This window comes from Carassius gibelio, chromosome A1 (assembly GCF_023724105.1).
Source record: "Carassius gibelio isolate Cgi1373 ecotype wild population from Czech Republic chromosome A1, carGib1.2-hapl.c, whole genome shotgun sequence".
Lineage (NCBI taxonomy): Eukaryota > Metazoa > Chordata > Actinopteri > Cypriniformes > Cyprinidae > Carassius > Carassius gibelio.
This window is the reverse complement of record NC_068371.1, coordinates 28,303,162-28,323,829: the sequence shown is the minus strand read 5'-3', so window position 1 is coordinate 28,323,829 and position 20,668 is coordinate 28,303,162. Positions and strand designations below refer to the sequence as shown.

Sequence of the window (20,668 nt, the reverse complement as noted above, 5' to 3'; positions counted from 1 at the left end):
ACCTGTTTTCAGTGGCGCTCCTTCACTCTGTTTGGTTCACAGGTTTGAGCCAATTATCAGCAGGTGTTTCTTGTCACTCTGTTACTACAAACGTCCTCCCAGCACATTAATCACTCTGAGATGGAGGGACAGCCTTAGAAAAGTATTGAAGCACAGAAAAGCTAGCAATGAAATATCAGAGGATGTGGCTGAACTGGCTGCTGGCTGTTTTTCTCAACACTAATCATTTAGTGAACTCATTCTCTTTTGAAGCTGATGACTTTGATCCTGAGGCAGAATGGGAATCGATGGAAAGTTTACCATCAAGCGGAAATGGTTATGACAGTGACTTGTTTGTGCCAAAATCCAAAAGGCTTTTAAACACGAACCCTCCGCTAAAACTACCGGCGTCGGTACGTATCCCAGCGGATGAACTCTACAAAGAGCATTTCACCCCTGAGAAGGGCAGTAAACCGATACCTCCGCTGGTGCAGTCGATACTTCTGCCCACAGCACCTACCGAGATATCAGCTACTCCAGTCCCCGGTGAACCGAAGACGGTGGAGGTTTTGTGTTACCTGGACCGGATGTACGTGAGAGTCCTGAAGAGCTTTTGTTCTAGTCCCGGCGCGAGGACGCACTTGAAACTGGGAACGTGTGCTGTCAATAAAGCCACGGCCACTCACTATTATCTTCTGTATCCTCTGAAAGGATGTGGTGTAGAACGAGAGGTGGGTGACTGTATGGTCATGTACACACTGTAGTTTAACTAGTCTATCAAATTAATTTCGAGTGCTTCATCATGTTACACAGTTAAGTAATAATCATGTGAAAAGGGCTATTTACGGTTAGTTTCGAGAGCGAGTCGGGGATTCGCTTCAATGCGGTGTCACTCCTGGATCTAGTGTGCACGTGGCCTTTTGGTGACCTGTTTAATTTCAGGAGGATGCCAATCGAGTGACTTACACGAACACGCTCCATTATACACCAAGTGCCACCGGTTTGATCGTGAGGGACCTGCCGTTTTCGATGCAAATTCGTTGTAGCTACACAAAGTAAAGTGGTTTTTCACTTCTGTGGCATGTTTTGAAACGCTAAATGCGTAATTCAAGTTTTGATTGTCTTGTTTAAATTTGAAGGTTCCATCGCTCTTATCAGGTTGGATTCATTCCCAAGATAGCAGGTGGAACCTTGTACAGGGGCCTACAAACTCCAGCAGGGTTCTCACTTACGGCAATGGACGGTATATTTATTAACTTTGATTCATTTATAACACAATTGTATAGTTTGAGTTGATTTTATAAAAAATATATATGCCTTACGTTCTCCAGCATGGGCTTCATTTTCATCCTGGTTTGTTTGAGGCACTGGCCAAATTAGTTTTGTGATCTACGTTATGTTACAAATTCTGTTGATTTGAGAATAACATGTACAGAACTGAAATTGTTTTTAAGTGTAAACTGATTTGTGGTTTTAGCATCTTGGAACTCGCTTGCTGATGGCCAGAGTTTTGTCCTTGGCCAACCCGTATGCTTCGAAGCCAAAGGCCCCAGGGTTGCAAACAAAAGGCTGTACATGAACAGTTGTTTTGTCAGTTCCACTCCATACCTTCAGGCGGTGGAGAAATATTCTGTGGTGGAGAATTATGGGTAAATATGATTTCCATGCTGTTTTATGAACGATCCACTTGTGTCGCCACTTCCAGAAAATGTAAGTGTTGGGTTAAGTTTGACCACAGCTTGGATTTACTTGGGTCACTGTATTAAAGTCCACACTAAACCACTTCCACATTAAATGTTTTTACGTTTTTATTGTAAGCGATCCAATTTGGCCCTTGTAATATTTAAATACATTAACGAACTCACCCCCCCCCCAACCCTTCAAAAAAAGAAAGTTATGGATGAATAAATAAAATCCTTCCTTTCCCCCCCTTCTTACTATACAGTAAGATCATAATAAGATTGTGTCACAATGGAGAAGAAATGACCACAATTTCGATCTCATTCCAACTTTAATATCATCTGTGTAGATGCCTGGTGGACAGCAAGAACAGCTTTCTGACAAAGTTCCACACCAGTGTTAATAAGATGACTGTGAGGCTTTGTGTTGCAGCTTTTCTGTTTGAAAACATGATTTCTCTGCCACAGTCCAAACAGGTAATAAAAAACAAATTCTTAAAAGATCTCTTAACTTTTTTTTTATTATTATTCTCCTTTATAAAACTCCCTTCTTCCCTTTTCTAGACCATGTTTATGCATTGTGAGTTGGTCTTTGGACCACAGACCCCTACACCAACTGCCAAGTCATGCACGTATGATGCACAAACCAACCAGTGAGTTTAAGCACATGAGGAGCACAAATGTACTCCCAAAATGCTGAAAATGTCTGCTCTAATGATATCCCTTGACACAATCTATTACTAATCTCTTTTTTTTTTTTTTTTTTTTTTTTTTTTCCCTAAAAGTTTTAAACTCATCCACCCAAAGTCTGAGGGTATAGTAATTTTAGATGTTTGTGTGCTTTAGGTGGACTGAGTTACACGGTGGCATCACCATATGTGACTGTTGTGCATCTACATGTCCTACTCCTCAAGTTCCATCTGGTCTGTATAAATTGATTAATTTCCTTAATTTAAGTTTGATTTACTGAAATTTCTTCCTTGCTGGCTAAGTCTTTGTTTCTAGTAGGTAAGACATTGATCACCAGTGATTCTTGGGATTTGAAGATGCGCCCAGAAACCTCATCACCTCTTTCACCTGAGTCCATGCCTGAATCGTCTTTATCTGGCCATGATGACTTTGATTTGTTCTGGGAATCTGATGATTACTAGAAAAAAAAATTAGTTTGGGGTGTTTTTTTTTTTTTTTTTTTTTTTTTTTTTTTTTGCAGATATCTTAAGATACTCTAAAATGCCAATTTTGTGTATATGCCTTGTGAAGTTGATGTGATAAAGTGAAGTTACAAATTATTGTCTTTTTAACATTTGTCACCCAGAGAGCGAATGCATTATGGAATGAAAACACCTGAACAAAAATACATTTACACATTTCTGGCACAGTATCTCAAAAAATTAAGTGTTTGTAATTGATCCATATTCGTACATCAGCACTGGCATATTTCTAATCATCTCCAGTAAGTGTCTATTTGTTTTAAAGTACAACTCTTCATTAGACAATAATGGCAGAAACAAGTTAACCGGTTTTCCCTCTCTGAACTCTTCTGGAAATCCAATCTCGTTAGGAATGAGACCATTCCCAACCAGAGGGTGGTTAAGTGATTTAGCTTTGAGTTTTTGCTGTAAGAAAGTCAGCAGATCATTAAGTCTGCAAGCCATCTGCTCAGGGTCCCAAGATAAGGATTTGTTGACCAGAAGATGTAATAGTGTGTTCTTCAAGTGGTAACTTGTTATCCCACATGGTCCAGTCAGGCCAGTTTGGTATTTGTGTAGAAAAGAAAGAATTTGTAGACAATGAAGATGGCATGCGTTGCTTGGAAGTGAATTGGTTATGTGTTGAAGAAGGGCATTTTCATAACGCGTAAAACATATGGGCCAATGGGTGTCAGAAACTATGGTAGAGGGAGGATATGGGATCAGATGTACCTCCGAGTCTTTAAATCTGACTACAGGTGCTAGTTTGAACAGAATGACCCGACCTGACCTGAACCGAACTTTGAGACTTCCAGGGTTTTCCCTATTCTGGAATATTAGCTCAAACTCATACTTGTGGCTGATCTCATCCCATGCTTTCCTAATGGCTGTCTTAAACCACTTCACAACATGTGTTTTAGCAAGATACGAGCTGTTCTCTTGGCATAGAAGGTCATTTATGTTGCTTTCAGTTACATGATCTTTTTTATCCGGATGTATAAGACACAACGTATCGTCGTCATCTAGGCTGGTATTGTTGCAAGGACAGCTGGCTAAACTGGTGTTTCCTTTGGTCATCTTGACTTTGCAACAGTACTGGATGGTTGAAGAACCTCTACTTTCTTTCAAAAGCTCAAACTCGAAGCTATAAGGCTTTGGAGGGACGATGGGTACATGGATGTCACACTCGATGCTCTTTCTTGAAGCCCATTGCTCGTATAAGCTGCCAACGCCAACAAAGTTATCAACCTCCATTTCTGAACATGTAGTCCTCACAGCTTCCAGCAGGTCGTTCACAAAACCCTCCACAAACTCACAAGTTTGCCAACTGTGACTGGGTGGAACCAGGACACACTGGTTATGGAAGCTAGTTAAGGTCTTGGAATCAAGATCAGAAACCTGGGAGATGTTCAAGCATCTTGGTTTCTTCCTTTGCAGCTTGGAACCCTTTCTGATGAACATTTTCAAAATACGAAAAAATGAAATCAAGGAGAGTGTCTTCCAGAGGTACCAAGTGTAGGTGTCGTCTTGGTCACTAGATTGTTTCCCTCGAGTTATCATTGTCAACCTTTGGTTTAATCCCTGACCAGCCTGATGTTCATGATGGGTGTCAGTCCGGTCCGATTGTGGCTTTTCCAGCTGAGCCGCATCCCCCTGAGAGACATTCTGGTCTACAGTGGGCCCCGACTGGTCCATGTTGACATGCTCATGTGTTAGGCCTTCCTTTGGCATAGACAATGTCCGTTTGTCTGTGTCAACATCTAATATTTCCTGGTCATCTGGTGCAAATGCCTTTTGGCGGAAGTCATTTTGCTCTCCGACTGGGGATATTTGCTCCTCATGCAGCTTAGTGGTCTTGACATTTGGTGTAATTTGTTGAACATCTGACGTGTCCCCCTCTCCTATCGGCACCCTGTGATGACTTTGTGACTCTTCCATGGCAACATCATGCTCCCCTTGTTCTAGCTTTGCCCCCTCCTCCATGAGAAAGTGCTCATGCTCTTGCATGCTCACAATGATGTTGTCATCTTGGTCATGAAAGACATTGGGATCCTTCGAGAGAAGCAGACTGACAACCACGACAAACACATTTAGTAATGTGTCCTCCATCCTATTAGTGAGAAAAAAGTTACTTCCTGCTCACAAAGCTGAATTTCCGTATTAAAATATTTGAAAATCTATAACCTGCATCATTAGCAATAAAGAATTAACTGTTTGAGTATCAAATTGCTTTTTGAAATAATATATAACTGTTTTAATGTTCTGGTAGCACTTGTGTCCGTCATTCTGAAATATTTCATTTACGCTATCGAATATTGTTTAATGGATATTTTATGAATAAATGACTTACCTTTCAGAACCCAAACTTTAGGCACAGAAAACAGTCTCTCCGTGTAAAGCCGAAAAGCTAAATTGCAAGGCTCAGTTCGGTTTTTACTTCTCACACAGGATGTACCCTGTCAGAGTTTGACACCACACTTCCTGAACAGTGTACCGTCACACAGCCCTTCCTCTTTTTTTAAAATAGTACACCAGTGACATACTTCTGCATGCAATGGTATATACAGGTTTGTCCAATTGCATGGACCATTAGATAAAATGTGAATCATTCAGTAGTCAAAAGAATTTTTTTTTTTTTTGAAAGTATTATCAGTGGTGTTTTCTAAGCTATTAATTCCAGAACTTTTAGATTTAACATTAGATTTGACTTTGATCACTCAAATAATTATGATCCTTTAGCTGTCATTCTTAAAAAAAGGGGTTTAATTTAATGCTGTTATAGTGTTGCACTGTGTTTATAAATGAATATCAAGTAAATAATTTATGTATGTTACTCCAGCAGACTCACTTATCGCCACCTACAGGGATAAAGATGAAATGGTGATCAAATGTGAACGAGCGAACCATTTTGGTGAACAGATTTGGTGAATATTTTGGTAATATTTTCTGGGATGTGTTGTAGTTTTGTAATCAGCCTTTGTCAAGTCAGATTTAAAGAAGTATCAACTCTTTACTGGACTCTCAGATCAAACTTACAGCACCCTAAACTACAACACACTGACTGGCATTGGTCACGACTTTGGCACAAATCTCTATATCTTTACCTTCAAATGTATTTTGTTTTTTATATTTAATTAGCATTGGGATGCATATATTCTGCAACATTGTACATACTGCATACAGACTACCTAGTACATAATGTATTGTTAGCATTGAGTTGTAAGATATTTTTCAAGGGCATATGGTTGATTTAATCATGATTATAAATGATTCAAAAGTTTTCCACTACAGTATCTGGAATCCCACAGAAGATTCGATTTGAATAGGGAGAGGCAATACCTTTGCATGTTCTCTGCCTGTTACCATGGTATCACCAGTTATGTAAATACATGCAATCTACTATATACTATGATCAATTACAAAGACATATGTGCACTCACATGTGCACTGAAACTGAAATCATGATGTTTGTGAGGACAAAATTACAAACAGACTGAAGATTAAGATATAAACAGATTCACATTTCCACCTACGAGCTGAGAATCTTTTGCATCACGTGGAAGAAGGTGTGTATGTTGTTTTGTGAGTCAGAGAGAGAGAGTATGAGGAACACATCCTTTGCTTCGACAGGTGGATGAATATTCGGCAGCACATTGCAAAATTCTGTGAGTAGACAGATTTGTTTTTTTGAGCGGTTTTATTTTCAAGTTTTGAATGATTTAGTTAATGAACTGTGTGTTGTGACCCAATGGGTCTAATTATGTATAATTCAACAAAGCACATTAATAGAGAAGAAAAAAATGCAGTCGTTGTCTAAAAGCCACTGCAAATACATTTTCGGTAACACTTTACAAAAAGGTCTCATTTGTTAACATTAGTTAATGCAGTAAATGAACTAATAGTAAGGAAAGTATATTTACAACATTTATTAACCCAATAATATTGGTTAAAAAACTATCACATTAATGTTATCTAACAGTGCATTAACTAATGTTAACGGATACGACTTTTGACCTTAGTGAATTCTGAAATAAGATAAATAAATGCTTTAAAATGTATTGTTCGTTTCTAGATTAAACTTATTGTAACATGTTATACATTTTTCATTATTCAGTTCTCATTATTCCCAAACGATTTTATAATTTTTTTTTCTTCATTAATTATCCAGTTATGGAAGTAAAATAGGTCTAAAATGTGTTTCATGTTGACTTCAACATACACAATAAATAAAACGTATCCATGGAGAACCTTTCCACTGCACAAAGAAAATTCTTTATAGGAGAAAAAAGGAACTTCGGATCACTGAAAAAAAAAAACTATTTTAGATCCTTTATTTTTATGAGTTTAGAAAACATTTATGAAAGACATGCAGAATGTTACTGATAAAAATAAAGGAAAATCTATCAATATTGACCCTCAGATAACACAGTTTCTTCTCATAGGCTAATATCAGGATAGACCAACCAACATATCAACATGGATAAGTTCCGTATGATGGCCCAGATTCTCCAGTCCAACCAAGAGTCTTTTATGAATGGTATTTGTGGCATCATGGCCCTGGCGAGCGCTCAGCTCTACACATCTTTTGAATTCAACTGTCCCTGTATCCCTGAATACAACTACTCGTATGGGATCAGTATGCTAGTTATTCCACCTATATGGTTCTTCCTTTTGGGTTTTGTACTAAACAACAATGTCTCGATGCTGGCGGAGGAGTGGAAACGGCCAATGGGACAGCGGAGGAAGGACCCTGCGGTCATGCGCTACATGTGTGTGTCCATATCCCAGCGTTCGCTCATCGCGCCAGCCGTTTGGATCTCAGTGACTCTGATGGATGGTAAAAGCTTCCTGTGTGCCTACAGTATGGACCTGGATATGTCAGAATTTGGCAAGAATGTAAGTGGATACGGACTGTCTCAAGAGGAACTCTTACGAACACTGGCCAAAATACCATGCAAGCATATATATGATGGCCAGCACATCCTATCAAGAGAGGCCGCCACCAGATACATAAGCTGTATTTCACAGGTAAAAAGATCTACTTAATGCAGTACTGGTCATATAATTAGAATATCATCAAAAAGTTATTTATTTTACTAATTCCATTCAAGAAGTGAAACTTGTATATTATATTAATTCATTACACACAGACTGATATATTTCCAAGGTTTATTTCTTTTACTTTTGATGTTTATAACTGACAACTAAGGAAAATCCCAAATTGAGTTTCTCAGAAAATTAGAATATTGTGAAAAGGTTCAATATTGAAGACACCTGGTGCCACACTCAAATCAGCTTATTAACTCAAAACACCTGCAAAAGGCCTTTAAATGGTCTCTCAGTCTAGTTCTGTAGGCTACACAATCATGAGGAAGACTGCTGATTTGACAGTTGTCCAAAAGACGACCATTGACACCTTGCACAAGGAGGGCAAGACACAAAAGACTAACAAACTTGAAGATTTTGACTTAATGGCACTGTACTATAAAATATCCAAATTTAAGCTATAATAGTAATGTTACTAATGAATATTTGTTTGTCTGTGTTCTAAATGTTCCAGGCTTTTGGATGGTTGTTCTTGTTGATAATCACGATCGCTGCATTTCTGATCAGAGCCATTCGTCCCTGCTTCACTCAGGCCGCCTTTCTCAAAACCAAATACTGGTCCCACTATGTAGACACGGAGCGCAAGGTGTTTGATGAGACCTGCACAGAACATGCCAAAGGTTTCGCCAAGATCTGCATCAAGCAATACTTTGAAGGTATTAGTGGCGAGATTCAAAGCTTCCAGGATAATTTACATGGAGATGATAGCGATGATGAGGGCGATAAACCTGCTACAGATGAAGACAAACTGATGGGCGTTCGTCGACTGGACACCATGAACAAGGTGCTGTGGGACTGGCACACGTGTAAACCTCCGCTGACTCTGAGAAAGTCTGGCGATGCTAGCACCGGGCAAAATGGCGATTGTAGCATAAATGCTAGCAAAAATCAAAATGGAAATGTCTGTGATAAAACTGACCTTAACGAGGGCCAAAATGGCTTCAGATGCGGTTATGTGAATCCTGGCCTTGAAATTGGCCAGAGTGAATTGGGCAAGGAACACAACAATGCTAGCTTTAGCACTGAACAAAACGGTTTGACTAATAGACATAGCAATGCTAGCACAAGCCAAAACGGATTCATGAATGGTTGTGTCTCTTCTCCCGGTAATACTCAAAGGAAAGCATGGGCAGTGTATTATAGCAAGGTCTGAGATATATAGATGTCACGTATGTTGTCTTAAACACCAAAATACATTAAGGTCTTGCAGTTATATATTAGCCTACGTGTCACATTAAATAGCTAAAGCAATGAATTATAATTATAGTTTGATCTTTACATTATATTAATATTAAAGATGTGGCACTATTTAGAGTGCAAAATATAGTAAAACAGTAAAAGTCGTAAATTAATGTGAGAATTAATGTGACCATAAAGCATAAGAATGTATACAGATTTGAAATAAAATTCTGTCACTTTGTGCCACCAGAGGGCAATATATACAGCACATCTCACCAGGTTTGACAGGCTTTTTTTATACTCTCTAGTTCAGTGGTTCTCAATTTCAGTTCCCGCTACCACCACAACTCTGCATATTTTCCATGCTCTTTTATTTAACTCACCTGATTCAGAAAAGCAGCTCGTTAGAAGAGAGCTCCTGTGAACTGTGGTCCGATTGACATGGTCCCTACAGAGGGTTATTTGCTCTTTACTCTGTAAATAAATACCATTTCATTTCACGTCTCACACCCCTTATAAGGACACGCTCCCTTCAAACTGGAATCATGGAAGAATATCTTGATGTACACTTCGCAGGGCACTTAAGGTCGATTAGAACAAACGTCTGAAGTGATCAGAGAAACATACAAAATGTGCAGAGCAGTGGTACTCGAGGACTGTAATTGAGAACCACTGCTCTAGTTTATATCATTTTTCTACTAAAATGTATCTTACTTTTTGCTAAGGTTAATTTCATATGTAGCATTGTATGAACACTTAATATACAATTTAATACTTTGGAAAAATGACTCAATAAAAAAACATTCTGTTGTAATACATTGACCTTTCATTTGTTTACTTAATCTCATCTCATATTTCAAATACTAACCAAATGCACAAACTTAGTTAGGGACAAAGTTATGCCTCACTGGGATACACACACACACACACACACAAATATGTAAAAAAAAATATAGGCCTTAATAATTTCCACACAATAAATACTGAAATTATGTGTGATTGATTAACTCAGTTTAGATGATGATTGTATTAAATGGGTCATCTAATGCGACATGCACTTTTATAAGATGTTGGAACTGAAATGTGTGTCGGCAGTGTGTGTACACCACCACCCTATAATGATAAATTTACATTTTTTTAATCTACTAAAATCTTTACCCCTTTCTCAAATCTCTGTGATGTCACAGAGACAGGTCCCGCCCATGATAGTTTGATTGACAGTGGCGTTTCAGCAACAGTCTTACCTTAGACCGCCCTGAGTGAGCCGTCATCAGTCCGCCATTGTTTTACTGCTGGAGCAGATGTAGACAAGAATGTCTCCTAAGCGATCGAGGTGGCCTATTGTTGTATGTAATAATGAACTTAGCAGTCATCATTTACTCCTTACGTCTGAGCCGCTGAAGATGTAGTGGATAACGTTTGTTTCTGAAGGGAATGCGCCCCTGATCTACTTAAATGCATCTATGTTTGCGCAGATCCAGCTTCACCTCCAGAAGAAGTGAGTGTAAGGGTTTTTAATGAATCTTTGCAAATCGACTAATAATGTGCTGGTTAGCTAGTTTTATGATGAATGCAGTTAAAGTTTACAGTCTCTCAGAGTGCGGTTCAGAAGAGAGGGGCGGGGTCAGCAGAGCTCATTTACATTTAAAGTGCAAGTGCTGTAGACAGAGCTGTTTTTGACAGTAAAAACGCTGTTGTTTCTCACTAACATGGAGAAATTTTAACCAAACTATGTTACAGACTTTTTATTAAGACTCTAAAGAATCATATCATCTTGTGGAAAATGGGCATCAGATGGAACCTTTAAACAGCTAATAATCTAAAAAGAAATTATGGATACATTTTTATTATGAATATTTTATTACAGGTAAAACAATAAAATCTGTATATTTATGGAACAAACATTTTCCCAAGAATTTCAATGTGAATTTCATTTAACAAAAAGATTTTAAAGATTTTAAAATAAATTATATATATATATATATATATATATATATATATATATATATATATATATATATATATATATGAATTTTAATAATCCTATCAATGACACTGAAGAAACCAGTGTTATTTTATATACTATTATAATATTTATTTATCTTTAGAATGTTTTATTTATTTTCAGTTTTCATTTTAAATGTAAAGTTTTAGACATTTTATCTGTTTTTGTCATTTCTATTCCTTTTTTAAATATTATTTTATATGTATTTCAGTATTAGTTTCAACTTAAACTTGCTTATTTCAGTTATTTGCCAAGGCAACATTTCTAGTTTTCATTTAAGCGTACGTTTTGAATCTAATATCTATATTCAATTTTATTTCATCTTACTTTCAGTTACTGAAAAAAACAATTTTTAATTGCTTTAGTTTTAGTTAACAATAAGAAACACCTCTATGACAGTGAATGACATGCTCAGAATGAAGTCTAACTTGTGATTTGTTAGATAACCAGCAAATAATCTGTTTAGCACAAAACTGAACTCGTACACCACACTGATAAGTCATCAAGATAGCTGAGTGTGACAAACAGAGAGCACATGGCTGTTAGGCAAGCAGCAGCTGTTGTCTCCAGAGTTAGTGTTGGGGGTTGGTCACCCTGAGTCTCTTGTATTTTCTCCCCTTTTCTCCATTTAAAAGCTGCAATTATGTTCCGTGGATGAAAATCAACAGGCTCTGATCACGTCAATGCTTTAGTAGGTCAGACAGCAACATAATCTGCATCAGATCTCCTGTATATACCTGTCAATGCACTCACTCACTCACTCACTCACTCATTCAGTCTGCCCTATATCTTGCTTTGTCTGTCACCTTTCGACTTCTGTTTTCTGCAGCAGCGCGCATGCATGCATGCAGCCTTACTTCCTTTACAATGTTGCAGCCCTCTGAGCAAGACATAGAAGCATTGGAGGCCATCCTGTGATTGCAGTCGCGCAGAGGATTGGAGGAGGGGAATCGCTCACGAAGGGAGGGAGGGATTGGAGGACAGAGTTGCGAGGCAAACCAGGATCACATGAGCAAAGATCTGTTTACAAACTGAAACTGTGCGGCCAGGAAAGACGCAGGAGCCTTCCTGGAGAATATTACTGGCTGGCCTCACTAGAACACATCTATAACTCCAGCTGCTTGCGTTTTGGCTCGGATATTTGTTGAATGAGCTAAGGGACTATTCATTTTTTGGTCCACTTTACCGATGGAAGGATTGAGAGAGCAGATGGTTTTAGGTGGAGAGAAAAAATACTCCCCCACACAGGCGCACACATAAACACTCCAGTGGCTTGATGGTGGCGAAGAGACTGCTCTCTTCCATTTCTAAACCGCTTGCTGTTCGATAAAGGAATATAGCTCAAAAAAACGAGACGGGTCGAGAGCAACGTCAAGGAGGAAGAGCTAGAAGTCTCCTGCAGTAAGGGTTTGAAGGAAGACAAGAGGCTGTAGATGGAGTCTTGTGTGTTATGGATGTTTAGTGCTCGCTAAACCACCCTACACAGGAATTATTCTTAAGGAATTTGTTAACTTTAGTGTATGACAACACAAAGAAGACCACATCTGAAGTGGCATTCAGCCACATATGGACTGGTTCTCAAAGACAAGAAGAATTTCAAGGGTGTATTATGGACCTTCTGTCTGTGTAACAAAGTACCTTGTGCATATTCACATCGGCGGAGCCAAAGAGTGATCGGAATCTTTTGTTCTTCGATGCTGACATCATAAAAGTGGGATGAATGGAGGAATAATTGAAGTATAATCAAGACAGCACACCCTGTCATTTGAAGAGCTGGTCTTTAGACCCGTCTGACCTAAGTTACGGGAAATTGTGGGGAATAATTCGAGCTGGAATCAAGCTTTCGGTTGTGTCCTCCAGCCCCCGCATTGCCTGTTCCAGACAAGCAGTGAGTTTGCAGCAGTGCTTGGCGTCGGATTACATGCAACCATTCCAATGGTGTAACGGTGAGTGGCCTTTGCGAAAAGTCCAAGCTAAACTTGAATTGGTTTTTTGTTTTTTCTCTTCAGCATTAGTCACTGAAGTGGTATCGCTGCTCGGGATGTTGAAACCAGTTTGAAGAAGTCAAGGGGAACTATTCGGAAAAGACAAGAGCAGTTTGTTAAGATTAAGAAAATGTGTGTGTTGTGTATAGACTGTTTTTAACAACCCGCATGCTGTCAGCCTTCTGCTCTTCTGAAAACCGATATGTCTAGAGTTTCATTTTTAGACGAAAATCGGGGATCGACCTATAACGAGTCAAAGGTTCAAAACAGTGACACTCAGCAATGAGACGATCAAGGACCGAATTCTCATTATTAGTGGAAATTGCTCAGATTCTGATCATGTATATATCATGTAAAGTTGTCAACCGGATCACTTTAACCAGATAAAACAAATAAAACATCGGGTATATTTGCATATTCATATATTATTAAGGATTTTGGGTCATATATACATATACCACTCAAAAGTTTGTGGTTTGGATACATTGTTGTTTGTTTGTTTTTTAATTAGAAGTCTCTTATGCTCACCAAGGTTGCATTTATTAATATTATTACAGTTTAAAAAAAATTATAATATAATGTATTGCTGTGATGAAAAAGCTGTATTTCCAGCATCATTACTTCAGTCTTCAGTGTCATATAATCCTTCAGTCATTATAATATGCTGATTTACTGCTCAAGTATATACAGTAGAAACTACTAACTTATTTTCTTCATTCTTAATAAATACAATGTTCAAATGAATAGTTTTTTTCTTTGCAAAATAAATCTTATGTAACACTAAAAACATCTTTTTGATTTTGATCTAATGTGTCCTTGACGAAAAAAAGTATTCATTTTTCTGTAAATAAATAAATAAATTCACTCTTACTGACACCAAACATCTGAATGATACATATATACATATGTGTGGGTGTGTGTGTATGCGCATACATGCATAACTAGAATATACGTATACAGGAAGCTGCTGAGCAAGCAAACTTCTTCTAAATAAAGCGTTAACAAGAATATAGACCATAATTAGAAAACTATATGCACTGCACAGTGCAAATGTCAGCCACTAACAAAACTGTACCATGGTAATACTAAGGTACCATGTTCGCAAAAATTTAAAATATATATATATATATATATATATATATATATATATGATAATCAGTCAGTAGCATTACATAATAATCATTTACGGTAATTAAACAGCATTCAGTTGTAGAGAAGTGAAATCTTTGCTTCCATATACGCCATAATATAATACTAATAATACAATCACCAAATTGTTTTAAGATCTGAATCCTGTGCATATGGCATCCATTAAATCTCACTTTACCGTCTCATCAGAATGACACGAGCTTACAATAATCTCTGTGGAAGCTCCTCTATATAAGCACCTTAGATGAATAGATGAATAGATTCCTGCAGACGCTGCGTTAATCTTTACCTCTTATGCTGACTGACAGGAGAATATGAATGGAGATGAACTTCACATACAGTAAACAGTACTTTAGTAACACACACTAACACACACACACGGCTTGCTGAAAGGCCAGATGGTGGTTTGTTTGGTCGGGAAATGCACCGTTGTTCCTATTTGTTTTGTACATAGCTAATTTCCTGGAATTCCCCTGAAAATGATCATAATAATGAAGCGTGTTCTTCCTGCTCAAATATTTTTAAGCCATTGTGTGTGATTTCAAGTGTGTGTGTGTGTGTTTGTGTGCAGGCTGCCTCTGTGGTCTAGGGCTGCAGCATTCAGACTGTGATATGTCAGAAGAAGACATCTACCGTCTGCCGCTCAATGTCTATGTCATTGTCCTGGGCATAGGCATGTTCATCTTCATGCTCAGTGTAATCTTCTGCTGCTATCTGTTCAGGCACGAACCCAAACACATTCACCACACCCGCACAACTGCTGTTACACAAATCAGATTGTGTCCTCTGCTGCTCTTTGCTTCCTGTGAAGACATGAAGAAAGACACAGGAAGACATGTCTAGACCTTGACATTGTCTGTTTTTTTTTCTCAAATTAAACGTCCTATTCACATACATTATTCGTTTTTAATAGTGCAATTTAAATTACACTTTGAATCCCACATTTCATCAGACCTTGAGCCGACACACAGTATAAGTTATTAGTAGAAACTAGTGTATATATTACGTCATATTTTATATGATTATGAGAGAGTTTGAGAAAGGAAATGCTGCAGCAAAATGAATTACACAATCACGACATCTCTCTTTTGCACCACCCACAACAGTTTTTGCAGCTGAACTCAGGAAGTGCAAAAGTGTTTCATTTTTCTCTCTCTTCTCATTACAGGTTGAAACAGCAGAGTACAAGGGAGCAGTACAGCTACAATGAGGTGGGCATAAAACACAATATAGTTAGATGTAAATATACAGCAGAGTCTTGATGAAATCCAATCTAACCGATGACCTTCATGATATAGGCTGCTCATTATAGTTAGCATGTGAGATGTGATACTGTTGCATATATATACACTTTTGGCCAATGGCATGCGTTAGGTAGCTGGTTATTCGTTTGTTCGCCCAAATTCAGAAATTCAGTGTTCGGAAAGCTGTTTCTGAATATGCAGTTCCGTTCGGTGGTGTTAGAAGTGCAGAAATTATGCTTGAATGGTTCACAGCTTAAAGCGATTTACTGTAACGTTAAACAACACATTGTTCTTTTTCTTTATTATTATTATTTTCTTTTTCTGAAAGGTGGTGTTGAAAGGCGCTGGAAAGAAGCTGAGCCTGCTGGGAGTAAGTTTCATAAGCTCTCTGTAAAGTACCTTTGTATTTCAAGACCAGGCGTGACTGTTTGAAAATGAATATTATTAAAAATGTGCATGACGTCAGAAATATCAAAGCATTATTTTATTATTTTTAAAGGGGGAAATGTTATGGCATAACATTTATTTTAATTTATTTATTTAATTAATTAATGATTTCCAGTACACAATAAATAGACCAAAATATGTGCCAAAGTTCAGTATCCGGTTGATTAAATCACCATTTGGCAATGTTTCCTTAGAATGACCAGCTCTATTTTTTAAGCATCAGAATCAAAGATGCTAGTTCTGCTTTTCAGATCTCCCAGTGCATTAAAAATTCCTTTGCAAGCGAGGCTCGATTAGGTTATGATGTGTTCTGTTGATTCGTAAAAACCTCAGGGGAAATTCTTGATTATGCAAATAGACCTCTGCAAGATTTTCTGGTCCTCTTGACCATTTTGGGACCTGCCTTTTGAAAACCCAGACATGAAACTGATATCCAGTATTAGAGAATGGAACTCCAGCCCCTTAGCATCATCATGCAGTAGGAAAAAGTATGACTGAAACCAAAGAAAGAGAAAATGCTGGCAAAGTTACAACCAGCATTCCTACTGCTCAAGTGGGTGAATTATGTGTGTAAGGAGACTAATATATTTTTTTTCTTCTGCATCACAGCAGCCCTGTGCCGTATGTCTAGAGGAATTCAAGACTAGAGACGAGCTGGGCGTGTGCCCGTGTTCACACACCTTCCATAAGAAGTGAGTTCCACTGAAACCAGTGTTTACTTCATTGGAAATGTCACATGTACTTGATGCCAAGATCTTTTTGGAATATACAGCCGGCAGAATTACAGAGGAAAACTCATCATTCACAATTAACGTATTGTTCACAATTATTTGTATTTATTTATTTATCGAAGTAAATGTGACATTTTCTGGACAGTAAAATATAAGTCTATCTATCTATATATCTATCTATCTATCTATAAAATGGTTCTTTCTGGTCCTTGAATCTGGTCCGTTTTTAAGCACTCCACTTGGCGGACACCCAAATGCACTGTATTTTTATAAATAATACTGTTTTTTTGTGTCACGGAACGTAGCTTAAAGAGTTTTTATGCAAGAATGTAGTTGTTCAGAGTTCAAATTAGCAGATTGTTAAAAAAGATCTAACGTCTATTTGAAAATTTGCTTCAATGCTTTTGGAGATCTGACCTCCAGGGCATCAGTGGGCATTCAACGCTCATGAACCCACTGAGAGTTGTACACAAGAAAGTTATTTTTACTTTCAACAACACCTTAGCCAACAAATCCAGTGAGCAGCACTGTCATCAGAAATCACCCTTAATAGATGAAAGGATAGTACGCCAAAGATATCGCTTTCTAATGTTTTATTGTGAATATGAGATTGAGCTGAAGAATGAATGCTGTGTCAGATGCAGGTAATCACACTTGCTCAGTCAATCTCTCTCTCATAATACTCGACTCTAATACAGGTTTGAGATTAGCTGTTAAACTGTCAAATTGAGATTTGAATCCATGGCAGAAGGAAGTATTTCTTTACAAAAGATGGTCTTTAACGACACTTCTTTGTTGTCTCTATTATTTTCTATTATTTTCGGCTAGGATTGTGATATTGCTATATGTCTATTTTATTTGGATAAGTCCATTTACACACTAAACATTTAAGAAATTGAAATTAATAAAAGAAAATAATATTAGTATGCAGTGCAATTTATTTGTAGAATAAATGTTGATAATATGCATCACTCTTAGTATTGCTAATACTTTTGACTTCTCACAAACTCCTAAATGCATCAAACTACAAGCAACTGCAAAGCAACCACGTAGCATTGTGGTCACAAACTTTGCATGGACAAGTAAAAGTGCAAAACCCTAGTTTGCCATTCGCACCAGTTTTTTTTAAGAAATCTCTTGTTTCTTTGAAACTTGCAGGTGCCTGCTGAAATGGCTAGAGATCCGCAGCGTCTGCCCGATGTGCAATAAACCCATCATGCGTCTACACAACGCTGATGCCCCACGAGGAGCCGAGGGGCTGCAAGACCCAGAGGAGGTGTGAGCCCAGAAACTGTACGGCCCACGGCCAGATTAACTCCTTCTGCGATTGTTGGAACATATCACATGACCTGCCAAGGCTCTCCAAAGCCATCTATATGCACCGCCACAGCGGACCGGAGAACGCAAGACTCCAGGATGACAGCGTTCAGCTTCCACTAGTGATTCAGTACCATATTGCCAGTAGCCAAACTTAAGAATAATCTCCTATATATTGTGCCACAATAATAATAATAATAAAGTAGTATTGTGCCGAGGTTCTAAAGCGAGAGATACAACGTGCATGCTGTGTAACGGACGTCAAAATGAGAGGTAAAAAATCTCAGGAGTTTGCCTCAGGGGCTCTAACCAGGCAACAAAAGAAAACATTAAACTTAGGCAATTCAAATTCTGCTGTCAATGGACAGCCGTATATATTGTAGGTTTGTCTGTTTGACTGGTACGACGGTCTTCTTGAAGATCCTGCGTAGTCCTTACAGAAATATTAAATATATAATCAGTAACCAGCAGTTCTTATCCAATATTGTGTTCATTGTTTGAATTGTTCCCTTTTCATTGTTATTTTGTATTGTTTGTTTTTCGAATAAAATGTCATGTTTTTGTGGTTAAGCTTCCTTTATATATATATATATATATATATATATATATATAATATATATAAAGATGAATAAAGATCTTTTCAAAACTTTTATTGCAAAATTTATTACAGCAATATTTTAACCCATAATCATCATTTATCAAATAGGAAAATGTGGTCATTTATAGACATTCAGTGATGTGACAGTTCAGGAAACGCATGCAAATGCACCTCCAGCAATATGAAAATAGGTGCACAGGTGATAACAAAAAAGCAAATAAGGAAAAAAAGCAGATGGATTAAATATGGGTGGGTGGCAAAAAGATTCTTTGTCCTCAAATATCCTGGCAGCTTCTGCTCCTTTCGTCTCCACATATCCTAGGGCTTTCTGATTGACCGCTTGGATGATCTCAGGTGAGCCGTTCTTCTTCTTGTACTCCAGGTAAAGCTTGAAGAAGAACTTAATCTTCTTCACTGACATGATCAAAAAGCTCTCTAGAGGGAACGGAAACATATTTTCGATCATATGTTATGCAAAAACAAAACAACTCAATTCAGATCAGTATTTTAAGATTAAATTCCACTCTACATATATCAACTTTCATAAAATTAAAATGTAAATAAAAAAAGTTCATTTTTGAGTGTACTATGTCTTTAAGAATTCATAAAGTTGACTGTTATGAAGTAAATTCTTGTTCACATTTTCTGACTATCACCCTGCAGCTGTGTTTACCTCACTTCCTTCAGAGAGCCATACTTCACCATCAAGTGTATGAATATGGACCACAGGTTTGTGCGTTTGGTGTAAGTACTCAGGACCTTGTCAAACATGGATTTGGCTCTCTCAGCGTTCTTGTACTGAAACTTCAGCCGGGCAAATTTGACAATCAGGTCCATATCTGGAAAGACAGCAAGGAAACAATGCATGAGCTGCTCAGGCAACCCGCAGGGCCTGAATATCATCCAAATAGCTTTTCAGATTCTTGATCATGAATGAATCTATACCTAGTAAATCTCAATGCACGTATACATGTGGGAATTAAGTATGCATGTATAAAGTGTAGCTGGCACTCATGTTTCTTATTGGACAGGCTGTGCAGCACCCTCTGCAGAAGGACATCTGAAGCGTCGCTCTGATGCTGTTGTAGCAAGAAGTTGCAGTAACTCTTGTCTTCTCTTGTCTGAAGCGTTTCACTATGCTTTTATAAAGATTCTCAAACTCTTACACACACACACACAACATAGAAAAAGTAATTCGGGCTTTCTATTTTGAGGTAACTGATTTGTTCTCATCTGCCGAACAACATGTGGTACACATAATACTGGTGGCCATATTAATATCACTAAATATTTCATTATTTTAATATAACATCATTGATGTTAAGAATAGTTAACATAAGGGTTTATTTCTAAATTCATATTTATATATAATAAATCCATATTTTATGGTATTTCATATTGTACACTAATGTTCGATGGCTTGTGTGGCACATGTATATATTATTTTAGTACTTAAATAACACTTAAACAGCGTAAAACATTTTTTAAAACTGTTTTTAAAAGTCTCATGCTCACCAAGGCTGCATTTATTTGACAAAAAAAAAAAAAAAAAAAAAAATCCTGTAAAAGAACACTGTGAAATATTGTTCCAATTTAAAATAACTGTTTTCTATTTGAATATATTTGAAAATGTAATTTATTCCTGTAATGCAAAGCTGTATTTTCAGCATCATTTCTCCAGTCTTCAGTGTCACATGATCCTTGATTTCGTATCATTATCAATGTTGAAAACAGTTATTTTTGTGGAAACCGCCCACCCTTAAGCCAAAATACATACTACTGCATCTTTACTAACAAGCACGCAGATGACATGACTGGACATAGAGCTTACTTTGATCTTGACGTAAATGTCGGCTAGCTGCTGGAGCACAGGAAGAGGTTCACAGAACTGGTTGGCCCGTTCAAAGACTTTCTGCAATCTTTCTTGTGTCCCGTACACGATTTACTCCAGATTTAACACGGCCACCCACACATTCTCCTGCTCATCTCTAATAACACAAACAAACTGTTAATTGCTGTTTTGTCATTTAAAACAACTACTAAATTAAATTATACAAAA

General features: G+C 37.6%; 4 protein-coding genes and 1 long non-coding RNA gene across 6 annotated transcripts in view; 3 read left to right on the top strand and 2 right to left on the bottom strand.

Moving 5' to 3' along the window:
• The first annotated feature begins 14 nt into the window (after positions 1–14).
• On the top strand, positions 15–2,872 carry zp3c (zona pellucida glycoprotein 3c). Of its 2 annotated transcripts, none has more exons than XM_052602956.1 (8): positions 15–710; positions 922–1,034; positions 1,119–1,222; positions 1,457–1,628; positions 2,009–2,135; positions 2,223–2,311; positions 2,505–2,581; positions 2,667–2,872. In XM_052602956.1, exons 1-8 carry the CDS (start codon positions 168–170, stop codon positions 2,807–2,809), a joined length of 1,368 nt encoding a protein of 455 aa, XP_052458916.1. In that variant the 5' UTR covers positions 15–167; the 3' UTR covers positions 2,810–2,872. The 2 variants fall into 2 exon arrangements, with proteins under 2 accessions (XP_052458916.1, XP_052458910.1); XM_052602950.1 differs by having other exon boundaries at positions 2,664–2,872.
• On the bottom strand, positions 1,972–5,387 carry LOC128017533 (inositol 1,4,5-trisphosphate receptor-interacting protein). Its single transcript, XM_052602941.1, has 2 exons — positions 5,199–5,387; positions 1,972–4,958 (listed from the first exon to the last, which is right to left on the bottom strand). Exon 2 carries the CDS (start codon positions 4,955–4,957, stop codon positions 3,050–3,052), a length of 1,908 nt encoding a protein of 635 aa, XP_052458901.1. The 5' UTR covers position 4,958; positions 5,199–5,387; the 3' UTR covers positions 1,972–3,049.
• A 1,889-nt stretch (positions 5,388–7,276) lies between these two features.
• Positions 7,277–9,712, top strand: LOC127945503 (calcium homeostasis modulator protein 1-like). The gene is made up of 2 exons (XM_052541851.1): positions 7,277–7,876; positions 8,409–9,712. Exons 1-2 carry the CDS (start codon positions 7,325–7,327, stop codon positions 9,105–9,107), a joined length of 1,251 nt encoding a protein of 416 aa, XP_052397811.1. The 5' UTR covers positions 7,277–7,324; the 3' UTR covers positions 9,108–9,712.
• Positions 9,713–12,032: 2,320 nt separating this feature from the next.
• LOC128017503 (RING finger protein 122) lies at positions 12,033–18,610 on the top strand. Its single transcript, XM_052602927.1, has 6 exons — positions 12,033–13,084; positions 14,844–14,994; positions 15,441–15,483; positions 15,845–15,886; positions 16,573–16,655; positions 17,853–18,610. The coding sequence occupies exons 1-6, from the start codon at positions 13,060–13,062 to the stop codon at positions 17,974–17,976; spliced, it is 468 nt and encodes a 155-aa protein (XP_052458887.1). The 5' UTR covers positions 12,033–13,059; the 3' UTR covers positions 17,977–18,610.
• A 49-nt stretch (positions 18,611–18,659) lies between these two features.
• Positions 18,660–20,668, bottom strand: part of LOC128017514 (uncharacterized) — an 8,193-nt gene continuing 6,184 nt past the window's right edge. Inside the window, exons 3-5 of the long non-coding RNA XR_008184475.1 lie at positions 20,441–20,597; positions 19,283–19,448; positions 18,660–19,044 (exon numbers count right to left, since the gene is read on the bottom strand). This is a non-coding gene — a long non-coding RNA (uncharacterized LOC128017514). The remainder of the gene's footprint in view (positions 19,045–19,282; positions 19,449–20,440; positions 20,598–20,668) is intronic.

Bases quoted from the DNA above. Each gene is read 5' to 3' on its own strand.
- zp3c (XM_052602950.1), top strand. From the start codon at position 168: ATGAAATATCAGAGGATGTGGCTGAACTGGCTGCTGGCTGTTTTTCTC. The intron at 1,223-1,456 runs GTATATTTATTA...TTGTGGTTTTAG, and splicing joins CTCACTTACGGCAATGGACG to CATCTTGGAACTCGCTTGCT. The intron at 2,312-2,504 runs GTGAGTTTAAGC...TGTGTGCTTTAG, and splicing joins TATGATGCACAAACCAACCA to GTGGACTGAGTTACACGGTG.
- LOC128017533 (XM_052602941.1), bottom strand. From the start codon at position 4,957: ATGGAGGACACATTACTAAATGTGTTTGTCGTGGTTGTCAGTCTGCTT.
- LOC127945503 (XM_052541851.1), top strand. From the start codon at position 7,325: ATGGATAAGTTCCGTATGATGGCCCAGATTCTCCAGTCCAACCAAGAG. The intron at 7,877-8,408 runs GTAAAAAGATCT...TAAATGTTCCAG, and splicing joins ACATAAGCTGTATTTCACAG to GCTTTTGGATGGTTGTTCTT.
- LOC128017503 (XM_052602927.1), top strand. From the start codon at position 13,060: ATGCAACCATTCCAATGGTGTAACG. The intron at 13,085-14,843 runs GTGAGTGGCCTT...GTTTGTGTGCAG, and splicing joins ACCATTCCAATGGTGTAACG to GCTGCCTCTGTGGTCTAGGG. The intron at 14,995-15,440 runs GCACGAACCCAA...TTCTCATTACAG, and splicing joins TTCTGCTGCTATCTGTTCAG to GTTGAAACAGCAGAGTACAA.